General features: G+C 37.9%; 1 protein-coding gene across 13 annotated transcripts in view; it reads right to left on the bottom strand.

Annotated features, from left to right (window-relative positions):
• Nucleotides 1–189: 189 nt before the first annotated feature.
• The window catches only part of LOC127961804 (FH1/FH2 domain-containing protein 1), a 50,553-nt gene continuing 36,804 nt past the window's right edge, over nucleotides 190–13,938 (bottom strand). For 6 of the 13 annotated variants that reach the window (XM_052561065.1, XM_052561066.1, XM_052561067.1 and 3 more), the window contains 14 exons: nucleotides 13,460–13,620; nucleotides 12,017–12,109; nucleotides 9,609–10,546; nucleotides 9,097–9,252; nucleotides 8,715–8,897; nucleotides 7,084–7,203; nucleotides 6,018–6,179; nucleotides 5,557–5,747; nucleotides 5,205–5,397; nucleotides 3,711–3,879; nucleotides 3,276–3,338; nucleotides 3,079–3,153; nucleotides 2,581–2,754; nucleotides 190–1,681 (listed from right to left, as the gene is read on the bottom strand). In XM_052561065.1, coding sequence (XP_052417025.1) covers nucleotides 1,602–1,681; nucleotides 2,581–2,754; nucleotides 3,079–3,153; nucleotides 3,276–3,338; nucleotides 3,711–3,879; nucleotides 5,205–5,397; nucleotides 5,557–5,747; nucleotides 6,018–6,179; nucleotides 7,084–7,203; nucleotides 8,715–8,897; nucleotides 9,097–9,252; nucleotides 9,609–10,546; nucleotides 12,017–12,109; nucleotides 13,460–13,620 — 2,758 coding nt within the window. In that variant the 3' untranslated portion in view covers nucleotides 190–1,601. The remainder of the gene's footprint in view (nucleotides 1,682–2,580; nucleotides 2,755–3,078; nucleotides 3,154–3,275; nucleotides 3,339–3,710; nucleotides 3,880–5,204; nucleotides 5,398–5,556; nucleotides 5,748–6,017; nucleotides 6,180–7,083; nucleotides 7,204–8,714; nucleotides 8,898–9,096; nucleotides 9,253–9,608; nucleotides 10,547–12,016; nucleotides 12,110–13,459; nucleotides 13,621–13,938) is intronic. The other 7 variants (XM_052561071.1, XM_052561074.1, XM_052561075.1 and 4 more) reach the window with 2 other exon arrangements.

Below are 13,938 nucleotides of genomic sequence, written 5' to 3'. Positions count from 1 at the left end.
AGAATAATCAATTTAACCATTTACGCAGTATATTCTAAATATCAGATCATCACTAACTCATAAAGCAGCTCTCAATTGAATTAAAAAAAAAGACACATGCGCCCCCAGGAGGACAAAAAAATTAAGCATTTCTGACATCTGACCTTATCGTTTGATTGGCAATGAGCAAATAAAAACCGGGGGGCCTAATAAAAGTCTAATAAACATTTATTTTTAAAAAAGCTTCAAGGCCAACATCTCAATATGAAGCAATTCTGAAACACAATACAATTAGAATACATAATACATTAGAAGCACTGTACTTGCAAACGATTTCATTGCAAACAACCTTTCTTTGTGCAGGTGTCAAGAGTAGTGACGGGACGTCCAGCACTGGAACACTCTAATAGTGATACATTCAGAGTGAAGAACACATGCACTCATGCAAACTGGTAATAAGGTCGAACATAAAACAACAGAGTGATTCATAGTGATTCTAAATTCCTAACCATAACCCCCTGTGCAAAAAAAAAAAAAGCAATACCAACAAAATCCTTAAAATATGTGCTCGTAACGGTTTTAAAAATTTGCTACAGAAATACTGTGCCTTTAACACTTCTCTTCAGCAAGAAACAGAGTGGTCCATGCACATTTTATAACATCATAAAAATGGTATAACTAAAAAGATGAACTCAAAAAACTGCACAATAAATAAATATCAGGACAGAAATGTGATACAGCAGAATACAGGACTGTTGTAGCATCCACAAACCTTTCAAGAGAGCTCTGTGATTAATAAAAGAAAAACAAATGTGACCTAGTTTGTGTCCTCTCTAATCAAGATCTCCTTGGTACTCAGGATATTCAGTTGAACACCACCCAGGTGCACATGGGTCAGCTTTCCAGACACAAATTAAACCCTGTGCAAGACTAAGGAGTTTTCCATGGTCAATCATTACTGACAGTGCCATTTATTCCAGGGTTTAGCTTCATTAATGGGCACCAGTGTGTTTGAGTTTCCCTATTGCACTGATCTCAATTACTGGCTTCCAAGATCCAAACCTTGAGCCGAGCCATTCTAAAAGATATGGCCAAAATATAAAAGGTTTGTCTTAAAAAAAAAAAAAAAAAAAAAAAAAAAAAGAAGAAAAAATAAATGTATTACCTTAAAACCTTTCAAACCCTTAGATACTGTACATATCCTTGACCAATAAATTGTGCTCCAATCTATGCAATCTAAGGCTCTATGCAAAATAATATATGTGCACCTGGTCAAAATATAAAACATTTTAATTCACTGGATCATATATGCATCTATTCTCCATCAGTAAACATGGGCTGGTATTTAATACTATGCCATTAAAGTTTGTACCAATCAAATCATGATATATGTCTAATGGATATCATGCACACACTTCATTAATTTGTATAGTAATGCAGCTGTTTGTATTTCAGCTGGAAGTACATGATTCTTCCACTAAAGCGTCCAGATTGGCAGGCAAATTTAGTTGCAGGCATCCCATGAAATGTCTTTATCACAGTTCCTCCTTTCATTACAGCAGCTCTCCTTATGCCCTCATTGCTGCCTTTCTACAGTTTCACCCAGATGAGAACTACCAGCTTCAGACCTTCCCGTTAGTACTGTCGAGGCCAAGGGCCTGCACCACATCCACACTCAGCCCACTCTTCAGAGTCCTCCGCACTGCAACACAAACAGCACACCATTAAAACCACAACACTATGTTATACTGATATATAAAACATGCAATTCAGTTTCAAACAATCTAAATAATAAAAACTGTTTGCACATGTATAAACAATGTCTTTTGAACTAAAATGATCTGGAACAGTAAAGGAAAAGCTTTCCTGTTGTTCAAACAGTTGAGCAAGGCACCAGCAATGCCTTGGTCATGGCTGTAATTCACAATTGATAAATGTGTACCTTGAATGTAACGCAAGTCACGCTAAATAAAAACATCTGCCAAAAGCATAAATGTAAATGCAAAAAAACTTAAAAGTTGTAGACATTAGCTAATATTTGGCAAAGTTTTGGAGTCAAAAATTACCAACTTGAGCAGTTGCAAAGTCTTCGCCTCATGTTAAATTCCTGATAACATGAATTCATATTCCTATTCATTTGGAAACAATGGTAAATGTGACTGTGCCTTAAGACATTTGATAGACTGCTTCAGCATGTTACAAATAAACCTAAAAGGTTCTCAGCTGCATGGAATATTTTTCAGGTTTGGAGGTTTGTGTGCTTTCACTTTCCATTTTTAAAAGTACAGTTGTAAGAATGCCCTACAAAAGACTCTTTGTGGCATTCGATTTCTGAGATGTCTGGCAGTTCAATCCAGCACAAGTAAAGAGGTGGCACGATACGGATCTGACAGGGAGATTTAGGGGCTTTTGAAAGCTAAGTAATGGTTGAAGCCAGATTACATTGTGTTTTGAACACAGATAGTGTTGAATGCAAACAGTGACTAAATCCTTAATCTCATCCCCCAGGTTTAGGTCTAAAACAACCTTCAAGAACTGGTTATGAAGTTCAGTGGTCAAAAAAAAACAAAAAAACCCAGTTGACAGTCAAAATGTACTCACATGACTTTCTGTTAAGCCGGGAGCGTTTCCGTGATTTTGGACTAGATGTCCTCTCTGTGGGATTCTGGGTGACAGATTTAACCAGACGATCCATGATCTCATCTGTGGCATCGTCCTGTGAGCTGGGGCTGTCCTCTTTGGCTACAGACATGCTTGTGCTAACTCTGCCAAGACCTGTGTGGAAATTACATGAGATCAAGCATTAGTGCACTTAGGTACTTTAGAAACCAGTCCAAGATCTTTCAAAGGAAGTGTTAAAATGAATGAGGTTGCTATTACATCTTGGCAAGCTAATGAAAATCTGTCAGATATTCAGGCAAACACAAAGTTGGGTGCAAAGTCTGAATCGATGCTTTATTCATCCAGGATTTTCAATGTCTGTCTTGTCAGTTACCCCTCAAAAATAATTTCAAAGGACATGATTTATTTACTATTTAGCTCACAATAATTCTGTTAGTTGAGCAAACCCACTCCATGCAGCTTATGCAGTAACTCTACCTTCATCATCATCATTATGTGCTGACTGGCTCTCTACTGGTGAAGTAGGAACGCTGTCAGAGTCATAAGGCCTCTCTGCGAGATCAAATGGCCCAACCTTAATGCTCTCATTATATCATTAATTATACAGTTTTATGATATATTAAAAGCTGCACAATTGCTTTATTTTGCACACATCCATGCTCCGAATGCTCTACCTTCATCACTCATCTGAAGAGTGGGTGAAACTGGAGAAGTGTCCTCACCACTGGTAAGAATCTCTATAAAAGATCCACAAATGGACAAACAAAATAATAAACAAAACTTAAAATAATCCTCATCCAAACAGTCCTAACAGATGTTGTAGCAGAATAAAAAAATAAAATAAAATAAAAGCTACATCTGGGCTGGGTAACTACACTTTTTGTGATTGAAACCATAGTTCTCAGTTTGGCTTGGAGATCTACCTTCCTGCAGAGGTTCCTTCTGTGACTGTAATTTAAAAAAATCTGAATCATCTAATGAATGTTTCTAAATCAGGTGTTCTAGAGGAGGGGTGTAACTAAATTCCACAGGAAGGCTGGGTCCAAGCAGGAGGACTAAACTGCTAACTCTTATATAACCTGGATTTGCTGTGTGTTGTGGTATCTTACTTCGTACAGCACGGCTCCTGCGCAGCTTGCTGTTGTCGTTGTTGTCAATGAGCAGGTTTTTCATGTTCTCATGCTCCTCTTGGGCTGGCTCGGATTCTACTGTTGAAGAAACCGGGGACAGGTTGTCCTCCAGAGAGAGCTGTGGAACTGCTCCAGAAAACTTCTCGGTCTATGAGAGAAAGAAAGATTCAGAAAGTATAATCAGTTACTGGTAAAGTTTTTTTTCTCAGCCTACTAACTGATGATTGAGGGTGATACAGTGGGGTTCTGGAGAGGACCATGAACTGGTTCATTCCCTCAAATGAATGATCTGAGCTCAATACCAGTTAAGCACTATTGACAACATTTGTGGCATAATGTCGATCAGTGCTGTATTCAGGGGGAGGCCCTGTGCTGAGGGGGCCGGCTAAATACTTTATACCTTATACTGCGGAGTGTTCAGAGGTAGACTTTGTCTAGAAATGGGTTTTTATCTAGCAATGGCCTTGATGCCACTGAAACGATGAAGATGTCAAATTGTCTCGTTTAAAGAGCTTTTTTTTTTCTATTTAATACTGCCCTTCAGAAGCCACAAAAAACAAGGACACTTCATCCTAATCCTAGTATAAAAAATAAAAAAAAAAGACTCCTGGAGGATTTTTCTGAAGATCAGTTGAACTGCACTGGACTATCCAAAACATAAAAGCTGTGGCTCAACCAGAAAAATAATAATAATTCACAGCATTAAGAATCAAGCATGTATGTAAAATTTTGAAAGGGAAATTTAGAATAAATATTCAGCTATTATTATTACTATTTGTATTTTTTGTTGAAAAATTCAGATTCTACAAGGTATGTGTAAACTCAAGACTATAACAGTAAACTGTTACATGAGCAATAATAATTTAACCCCCTAACTGTCACTAACATTTTTGAATATTGACATTGCAGTGCACGATCCAAACTTAAATTTTTATTATTCATGACTGAAAACATTTTGTAACATGATATTGATGTACCATTTACATGGTAATGCAATGTCTGATTTTAAAATGGGTTTTAAAGGATGAATTTTGAGATTTTAAGTTTTCAGTTGATATATAATTTCTGATGATTTCTAAAATGTGATAGAGAAAAAGGCAACAAAGAAGTCTTTCTTTTTAAACAAAGGTCAAAACTCCAGTTATAATTTAGATTTTTGAGGGTGCACTCTTGTCATAAATTAATCGATTACTTTTTCTACATAATTCTTAAGAAAAAATATTGGTAAAATATATATTTGGGAGTCTTAGACCTTTCCAACGATATATAGTTTGTCAAGATTAGATTAGATTGTAATATAGTGAAGTAAATGTAGGCGTCCCACAAAGCGGACGGGTGACAGTTAACAGGTTAAAAAATGATATCAAAAAGTTTTAAACATTACATGTTATGGAATTAGGTTAGTAGACTAAAATCAGAGGACATCCTGGTGTTTTAAGTTGGTGATTTTCCTAAAGAGCGTTCATTCCGCACCTCAGTGATCAGCTTGCCCCGTGTCTTGGTGCGCTCCCGGTGGACGGCACGCTTGCGTTTCTGGGTGAGGACTCTCTCTCGTGAGGTGCGGTACTCCAGGGTAAACTCACTGATGATCTTACAGAACTGAGTTACTTTAGTGTCCCGCACCGAGTATGAGGGCTGACCCAAGTACAGCAAGAAGGAATGAAACCTGCATGAAGGAAGGAAGAGTTATATATTGTATGCTCAGATTAAAAAAATTAGGCACACTAACTGAAGCTCATTAACTTATGGGAATAATTGAAATGAAGTTGATATCTTTTAATTTAACATGAAGTATAAAATGTATTGCAGTGTGTTTTTTTATTACCTATTAATAATGCGTCTATGCACTACTTTCAGGATGATGATCCTTTCAGTACAGTCTTTCAGAAATTCTGTCATTTTGCTTTTCAAGTTAGGTTTAGTTTCATGTTTGGCCACTACTTTAATGTTGTCCCAAGATGCTTTGCATTTTCTCTCCAACTGAATCAGGTTTTCAGACAACTGCTCAAAATCCACCTGTTGGAACAGAAAGGAGGTAGTGATAAATTATGAATGTGAACAGTGTTATTTGCACGGTTACCTTCAAATTGAGAAACAGAACAAAAAAGAAACCAATGTACACAGCGGTTTGTTAATTAATTACAATGGCGACCTTTACAAGATGTGCTATAGAAAAAAAAACGGCTTCTTGAAAAGTCTAGAAGAGAGCAATGAAATGAAAATCCCAGGGCAAATGAATAAATAATGTTGAACACGGTTACATTTAAAAGTGTCTGAGTCACCTACCTTAGCAGAGCGTGTGATAGCAGGGATCTCAGAGTAAAGGTCTGTCGAATCTGGGTAGTTTTCCACCACAAAATTGCAGGTATGATGAAGCAGAGACTGTCTGTGTACAGTGTCCTTCACCTCAGTAACCTTCTCCAGATAACTGAGCTCAAAGCCCTTAGCCTGCCAGAGAGACAATAAGTGCCAATTAAAGTCATTATGTGATGTTTAATGAAATACTACATTAGCTTTGTTGGCAACAGGTGGGGAAAAAATATTAACATGGCTACTCATTAAATCGAGTGGCACAAATTAAAGGACATCATGAGCTGAACCGTTATTAACTGCTAACTGTCAAGTTTTTAACATGGCATTGCAACAGATAGCAAGTTATAAAATTGGAACTGTTCTAAAGACCTCATTAAAATTAATGATGTTTCTGAATATTTTTAAGTAAAGCTTAAGAGAGCCTGAATTGATGAGAAAAGTTTCACTTTTGAGGTCAATTACTCCTTGTAACAAATGTGTAGAATCTTTTCAGAAGGCCTTTATTACACTTTTTATAATGGATGGATGCACTTTTTTGGCATTCAAAATCTCATCCACTATTCTCTGCCATCATAAAGCTTGGATGAGCCGGGACATTTTTTAATATAACTCTGTGTTCGTCTGAAAGAGAAAAGTCATATAAACCTCGGATTGCTTGAGGGTGAGAAAATCAGTGGGCAATTTTCATTTATTGGTGAACTATCCCTTTAAAATCAGATTAGTTTGATCTGTCCGCCCTGGTTCAAACCGAAAGTGTTCTACACATCGTAGTACAGAGTGAATACGGTCTTCACTACTTGTGTGTATACGAGTTTAAGAGGTTGTGACATAATTTAGCACAGAAAATACATGCCATGCAGGGTCTTGATCATATCTTATCTTCCACAAGGCAAAAGCAAAAGATTATGGCATCAGAACAGAGCTGCTCTGACTAATCACGTGTCCAACAAGCTTCAGACTGCAGAACTTGCCCTAAATCCAGGTGCTTTAAAGGTAGCTCTGCTCCTAGGACTCACTGTGGAGGAGATGGAGCACTTACATGGGCACAATTGAGGAAGTTGCCAATGGCCAGTAGTGTTGCTAGGATACGCTTGAAGGTTTTGTTCTTGGAGAGTTGTTCCATTCCCAGTTTCAGGTCAAAAAGAGGCTCCGCAATCTCCTGCAACATTTTAGTGTGAGGGACAGAAGAATGACAGAGAAAGAGAGAGAGACTGAGAACAAATGTTTGGAAATGAAAGCCTCACTGAACACAAAGTCACTACAACTCAAGGTCAGCAGAAATGCATTATAGAAATTACTAAATTACTACTATCAGTACTAGAGTTCAATGATCAGAAAGAATGCAATACTGAAACGCACTGAGGCTGTGAATAAGTTTATGTTCCAATATCAAAATAGATGAATAGAATTACACTGTAAAACATTTAAAAGATCTATTCTAATAGGTGTAGGGCTGGGCGGATATATCTAACATGCACATTTAGCCAGTAAATCTGGTTCAGTGATTACAGCTAAATCGCCATCACCAGCTTTCAAATGGAGAGGCACTAAATAGACACAACTGTAGATCACTCACTGACAAGCTACGCAATATCGCGTTCATTATTGCAGATTAATCGCCTTTGATAATGAACACGATGTTGCGTAGCTTGTCAGTGATCTACAGTTCTGTCTATTTAGTGCCTCTCCATTTGAAAGCTGGTGATGGCGATTTAGCTGTAATCACTGAACCAGATTTACTGGCTAAATGTGCATGATCGTATCGTTAGATATATCCACCCAGCCCTAAATAGGTGTAAACAATGCTTCGATCAATTGATATAATCCTTTATAACTATATAATTGTAAGGGTGGCAAGCAATGCAGCATTAGGCGAATTCATGAGCATTTTTACAGTTGATTCAAGTGCAGCAGACTTCACATATATACATATTTTTGTGTGTGTGTGTGTGTGAGAGTGTGTGTACGTATATACACACACACATGTATATAGAGAGAGAGAGAGCTTCCAGTCCGACTCTCTAACCATTACGCCATGACTTCCCTAACGGTTCCCTAATGGTCACTTTTAAGGTGACCATTTAAAAGTGATCCAAGTAATTAATTCCTGTGATGACCAAGCTCTCTCTCTCTCTCTCTGTGTGTGTGTGTGTATATAAGTATGTATATATGTGAAGTCTTCTGCATTTGAAGCAACTGTAAAAATGCTCATGAATTCGCAATCGAAAGGTTGTGAGTTCGAGTCTCGGGCCGGCAGGAATTTTAGGTGGGGGGAGTGCATGTACAGATCTCTCTCCACCTTCAATACCACGACTGAGGTGCCCTTTGAGCAAGGCACCGAACCCCCAACTGCTCCCCGGGCGCCGCAGCATAAATGGCTGCCCACTGCTCTGGGTGTGTGTTCACAGTGTGTGTGTGTGTGTGTTCACTGCTCTGTGTGAGTGCACTTTGGATGGGTTAAATGCAGAGCACAAATTCTGAGTATGGGTCACCATACTTGGCTGAATGTCACGTCACTATCACTCTTGCATGGTGTAATACAACAGACTAGAATTAACATATAGTTATACCGCTTTAGTCAATTAATCCTTTTATTATGATCATGCTGCTGGAGTAAACAGGTTTTCATTCTAAGTATAAGAAGAGGATTAATTGTCGTAGGGCACTGACCTTCTCCAGGGTCTCATAGTTCAGTTTAAAGGCCCAGAGCTGTAATCTGGCTGTGAGGCCACTGATGGATGAGAGAGCGAGCAGAAACTGCTCTGCTGTGCCCAGTGGTACATCAGGGTTGGCCAGCTGCGCCTCCTGAATCTTCTGTTTCTCTTCATCCGTGGGAATCATGGTCAGGATTTTCTACAGGAGGATAGAAGCAGAATATATTTTATTTCAGATTTGTAATGTACAAAATAATCATTTTAATCTTTCTTAGTTTTATAATAATTAATAATAAAAATAAAAAAAACATTTATGCTCAATACAGAAATGAGGGTAAATTAAACAAATGTAACAAGCTTTTACTGCCCCCTGGTGGTGGAAGCCAGTGCTACATTACCTCAATGCCCTCTTTACTGATGGCAAACTCATCAAAGGTGAGGATGGCACTTTTAATGACATGTATAGCAGGCAAAACAGTCATGCCGATGTTGATGGCATTGCTCCTCTTTGGATCAAGCACTAAAATGGCTGCTTTCTTGATCTCAGCACCTTTCTGTAGGAGAATTATAGAACCATTTTTAGCATGCACTGGCCAAAGAAAAGTTGTTGCTTTACCATTTATTCATCCATATATTCAATAGCAGCATTCCCCCAGTGAGGTGACCCATCATCTTATGATAGAAAACAGCTTTAGTAAATTTATACATTTTAATTTGTGTGTAACAACAAACAAGTTTACCAGTTTGAGTTGTCTGGCATCCAGATGCTATTTGTTACTTGTACAAATGTGCAAGAATGAAGTTGTAAAAATAATTAATTTTCTTACTATTATTATTATTATTATTATTATTATTAATAAATTTAAATAAGTACAGATCAGGGAGAAAAAAAAAAGTCTGCCCATCGCACCTTTGCTACTGGAAGATCCTTTCCCTTGGACTCAAACAGGTGCTCCAGCTTAGCTGTATCGACTGCAACCTTATCAAGTGAAGCCCAAACTGTGCCCCACCCAAACTTGCACTTCCTGGGGCTGTCGGGCTGATTAAGCTCCTTCCAGAACAGCTTGACCGTTTTCCGTTTATTTAGAAAAGCATTTCCTTGAGACGGGGACGGAGGGAGGAGTCCTGGAGGTGGAGGTGGAGGAGGCACACCTAAACCCCCAGGAAGAGGTGGAGGAGGAGGGGGTGAAGCCAGACCAGGAGTTCCAGGAGGAGGAGGAGGAGGAGGAGGAGGAGGGGGTGGAGCCAGACCAGGAGTTCCAGGAGGAGGAGGAGGTGGTGGTGGTGGAGCAGAGCACAGTCCTGGCCCTGGAGGAGGGGGCGGTGGTATTCCATCAGGTGAATAAATGTCAAAAGTGTCTATATCCAGCACATCAATATCCTCCTCCTCCATCAGATCTGAGAAGTCAAGATCTTTAATCCGCAGAGGTCTGGAGCTGGGCTGCAGCTTCTCCCAGGCATCCCGACTACCCCTGGGTAATGGGGTCATATTTGTCTTCTCTAAACTCTGTGAATGGGTCTCCGCTTCAATACTGTACTGTGGACGCAGCTTCTTGCCCCGTACCTCTGCTAGCCTGGCACGAGCAGCCTGAGCAGTACTTTCAGGGATCTCCAGGTCCTCCCGTCTGGATGTGTCCTCTGTGGGCTGAGAAGTGTTAGACTGAAACCTGGACAGCCGTCCAGCCATACGGGTGATCCCATGGCCCTCAAGTGTACTTTCTAGACCAGGAATTGTTAGGCCTTCAGGGGTGTTTTTTTTGGAGTAGAGCATATCCAACATGAACTTCCTGTCATTAGAGAGGGTGCTGTGCTGTTCTGCTGCACTTCCCCGACGCTGCAAACCACCCTCTAGAGGAACAACAAAAAATAAATAAAATCATTCAGTGCTGTAAGAAAAATAGTAGGAATGCACAATACATTTTGTACCATACAGTATAGAGTGGAGTTCTTTGTATAATTATTTATCAGTTGATATTGAATATTTTTATTTATTTAGTATTTTAGATAAACAGAAAAATTACATCTGCAGTCCATGGATAAGAAAAAAAAAAAAAAAAAAAGAAAAAAGCATATTATGGTTGTTCTATAATATATGTATATATACATATGTACACACACACGCGCGCACGCGCGCATATATATATATATATATATATATATATATATATATATATATATATATATATATATATATATATATATATATATATATATATATATATATATATATATATATATATATATATAATAAATGCTACACTGAAAAAACGTATAGATTATACAAAAAAAAAAATTGTGTAGGTTCATTAACTTAGTAATAAAAAATAAAAACAAGAAAAAAAAAACCCTTAAGACCATAGTTACAATGCCTAAATTGATTTGTAGCTATTTACAATGACTCATTTAAAATTTTTGTGTTTCATATTCGATCTACTTAAAATTCTATAAAAATAAAAAAATACTTCAGAATTTTAATATCGGCCAGGTTTTAGTTATGAGTCATAAAAACAAATCTGCTTATTGATACAGGTCAGAATTTGTATAGGTGTGAATTGCTCTAAAGTACAGTATACAACCTAAGTGTTACCATTTGCACTGTAAATCATCAATAATCTTTTTCAGTATAATAGCAGGCTAAAAGAGCCATCCTACCTTCAAAATGCCCAGTGCAAGCACAGATCATGTTGTTCCCACATGCTACCATCCTTTAGTTAAATCATTAACCCAGAGCAGACTAACAGCAGTAACTCCTGAGCTCTAAAGGCATTGAAGTGCTAACTGCTTAAAAACTCTACATGCCAAAACGGAAACTGAAAAGAGGAGATCCCCATCTCCAAATCTAAACCGTTTACATATCTGCCCTCTACTTAAGCTAATTTATGTTCCCTGGACGAAAGGCCTGTTAGTGGCGGTGTCACTTGGAGCAAGGCCACTAGAGGAAGAGACGGAATCACGCACATATTTCCACTTTGAAGATTTTAGCTTGAAATAAAGCTTTTGACTTCTCAAAGAAGCCCTAACACAGAAGTGCTTGACTACTGCTCAATGTCAGAGTAGTCTGAGATTTTTTAATGGGCAGAAACCAGGTTATGAAACCTACTGGTAAGCAGTTGCTAAGTAAAAGAAGCAAGTAGCTTCTTAAAATTAATCTTAAACAAAATGTCTCAAAAAGCCAGTAAATACAACTGAACAACAGAAATACAACTGAACTCTTCAGAGTGAAGGCTGGGTGAGCTCTGATTGAATTAGGTATGTGGAAGACACAGTGACATGAGAATGACAGAGACAGAGGGTTGTGGTGGGAATGGAATTTCTTGCCTGCTTCATTGTGGGCTGTTGTTGTGTCCTCTGGCTGCTCCAGGGTGTGCCCGGTCAAGTTTACCTCTTGAGATTCCTGACCACTAATAGATCCTGCAAGACACACACATACACATTGGAAAACACTGGAGAGAGAGAGAGAGAGAGAAAAAAAAAGGATTCTAGCAGTTTTTGTAAACCATACAAATTCCATATAACTGTTTGGAATATGTAACCGATCATGAAGCACACTACTAATGTCTAAAAGATGGTCTGGTTCTGCACATCTACTCCGTTTTGATTTGAGAAAATGTGTTTGTTATCAATGATCACACAGTTGCCATAGGAAGTTCAAATAAATTAGCTTTAATATTATTCATATACTATTATGGCATTCATTATTTTAAATTTGATTTTTTTTTTTTTCTGTTTTTATTCTAGTCATGTGCTTGTCATTTTAATGCATTTTAATTAGGAAAATTAACATCTAATTAGCTTTTATTTCAAACCAAAATTTTGGTTTGAATATTTTAGTATTCAACTTTAAATATTTCAGTCAGTGGATATTACTAATTTAAAAGATTTTTTTTCATGTAATATTTAGATTTTGTTACCTTTATTCCTCTTAAAAAATAAAAAACTTTAAGCAAAGTTTTTGTTAAAAATAACAAACAGATATTTGACCCCCAAATTAAAATTCTGCCTGTCTTCAAGAAAATTAGTATTTTTTTTTCCACCCTCATTGTTTTATACCTGTATAACTTGCTTTCTTCTGTGGAAAACCAAAGATATTTTAAAAGAATAAAATAGGTGTCAGGGTGCCCACTGACTTCCGTTGCATGGACAATAACAGTATTTTTATTTTTTGGTGTACTATCAATTTAAATCTCCCGCAAGACGTTTCCCTTCATATAGTAATTAGAGCATTTAATTTACTCTTGATGAGCTATAGCTCTTTAGATACAGCAGTGATATGGACTAGCCAACCAGCATTTCTGCTTCCATAATAATCAGTCACCTCACACTTAACTAGGAACTTTCAGCCCTGTAACACCCATGACTCCAGAAGAAGACCACACAAAGTTCATCCCACCCTTACAACATTAATCAAGTTAGGCAACTTCCTATCTATGCTTGACAAACCAGATGACAAGCTCATAATTATCAATGACAGTGTACACATACTAACAGACAAATAAAATGACCACAAATACGCTCACACACTCATATGCATTCAGGATTAAAGCTTCACTGATGAGGGGAAAGCAAAGAGCTTAAAATGTCAGATCATAACTGGAGTCTTGAAAGATAGAAAGACAAGCAGAGGAAGAGAACAACTAGACAAAAAGAGACAAGGAGAAGTTTAAAGATGGAATGCAGAAGACTTAAAATGAAGAAGTCCATGCATATTGTAAAGGACAACAGTGTGACACTGTGAGGAACAGAAGGTCAGGGTATCAGCACCTGTGGTGGTTGAGCTGGAGACTGGCTGCTCGTCTTCAGTAGATAACTCTATGGCTGGAGTCACCACACTCTCGCTCGGAGAAGAAGGTCTCTCATGGGCGCCGTATGACTTCTGCTTCTTCTCCCACTGGGATGCAGCCAGACTACGCAAGAAATTGTCTCTATACAGCAGAGAAGAGAAGAATCACTCACTTACTGGGCTGTAAATGGAGGGTTGGGTGACATAAGTGTTCTGATTCGGAGGATAAGTTATATATAGTAGACCTGCTCTGAAATGAGTGGTTGCAGAATAGTGTGAAACCATAAACTAGTTCAAATCACAATGGCATGTGTGACCCTGGACCACAAAACCAGTCTTAAGTGTACATTTTTCTAAACTGAGATTTATACATCATCCGAAAGCTGAATAAACAATATTTTACATTGATGTATTGATTGTTAGGATAGGACAATATTTGGTTGAGATAGAACTATTTGAA

This window comes from Carassius gibelio, chromosome B7 (genome assembly GCF_023724105.1).
Source record: "Carassius gibelio isolate Cgi1373 ecotype wild population from Czech Republic chromosome B7, carGib1.2-hapl.c, whole genome shotgun sequence".
Classification (NCBI taxonomy): Eukaryota; Metazoa; Chordata; class Actinopteri; order Cypriniformes; family Cyprinidae; genus Carassius; species Carassius gibelio.
Note: the sequence above shows the minus strand (reverse complement) of the source record. Positions and strands in the feature narration are given on the sequence as shown.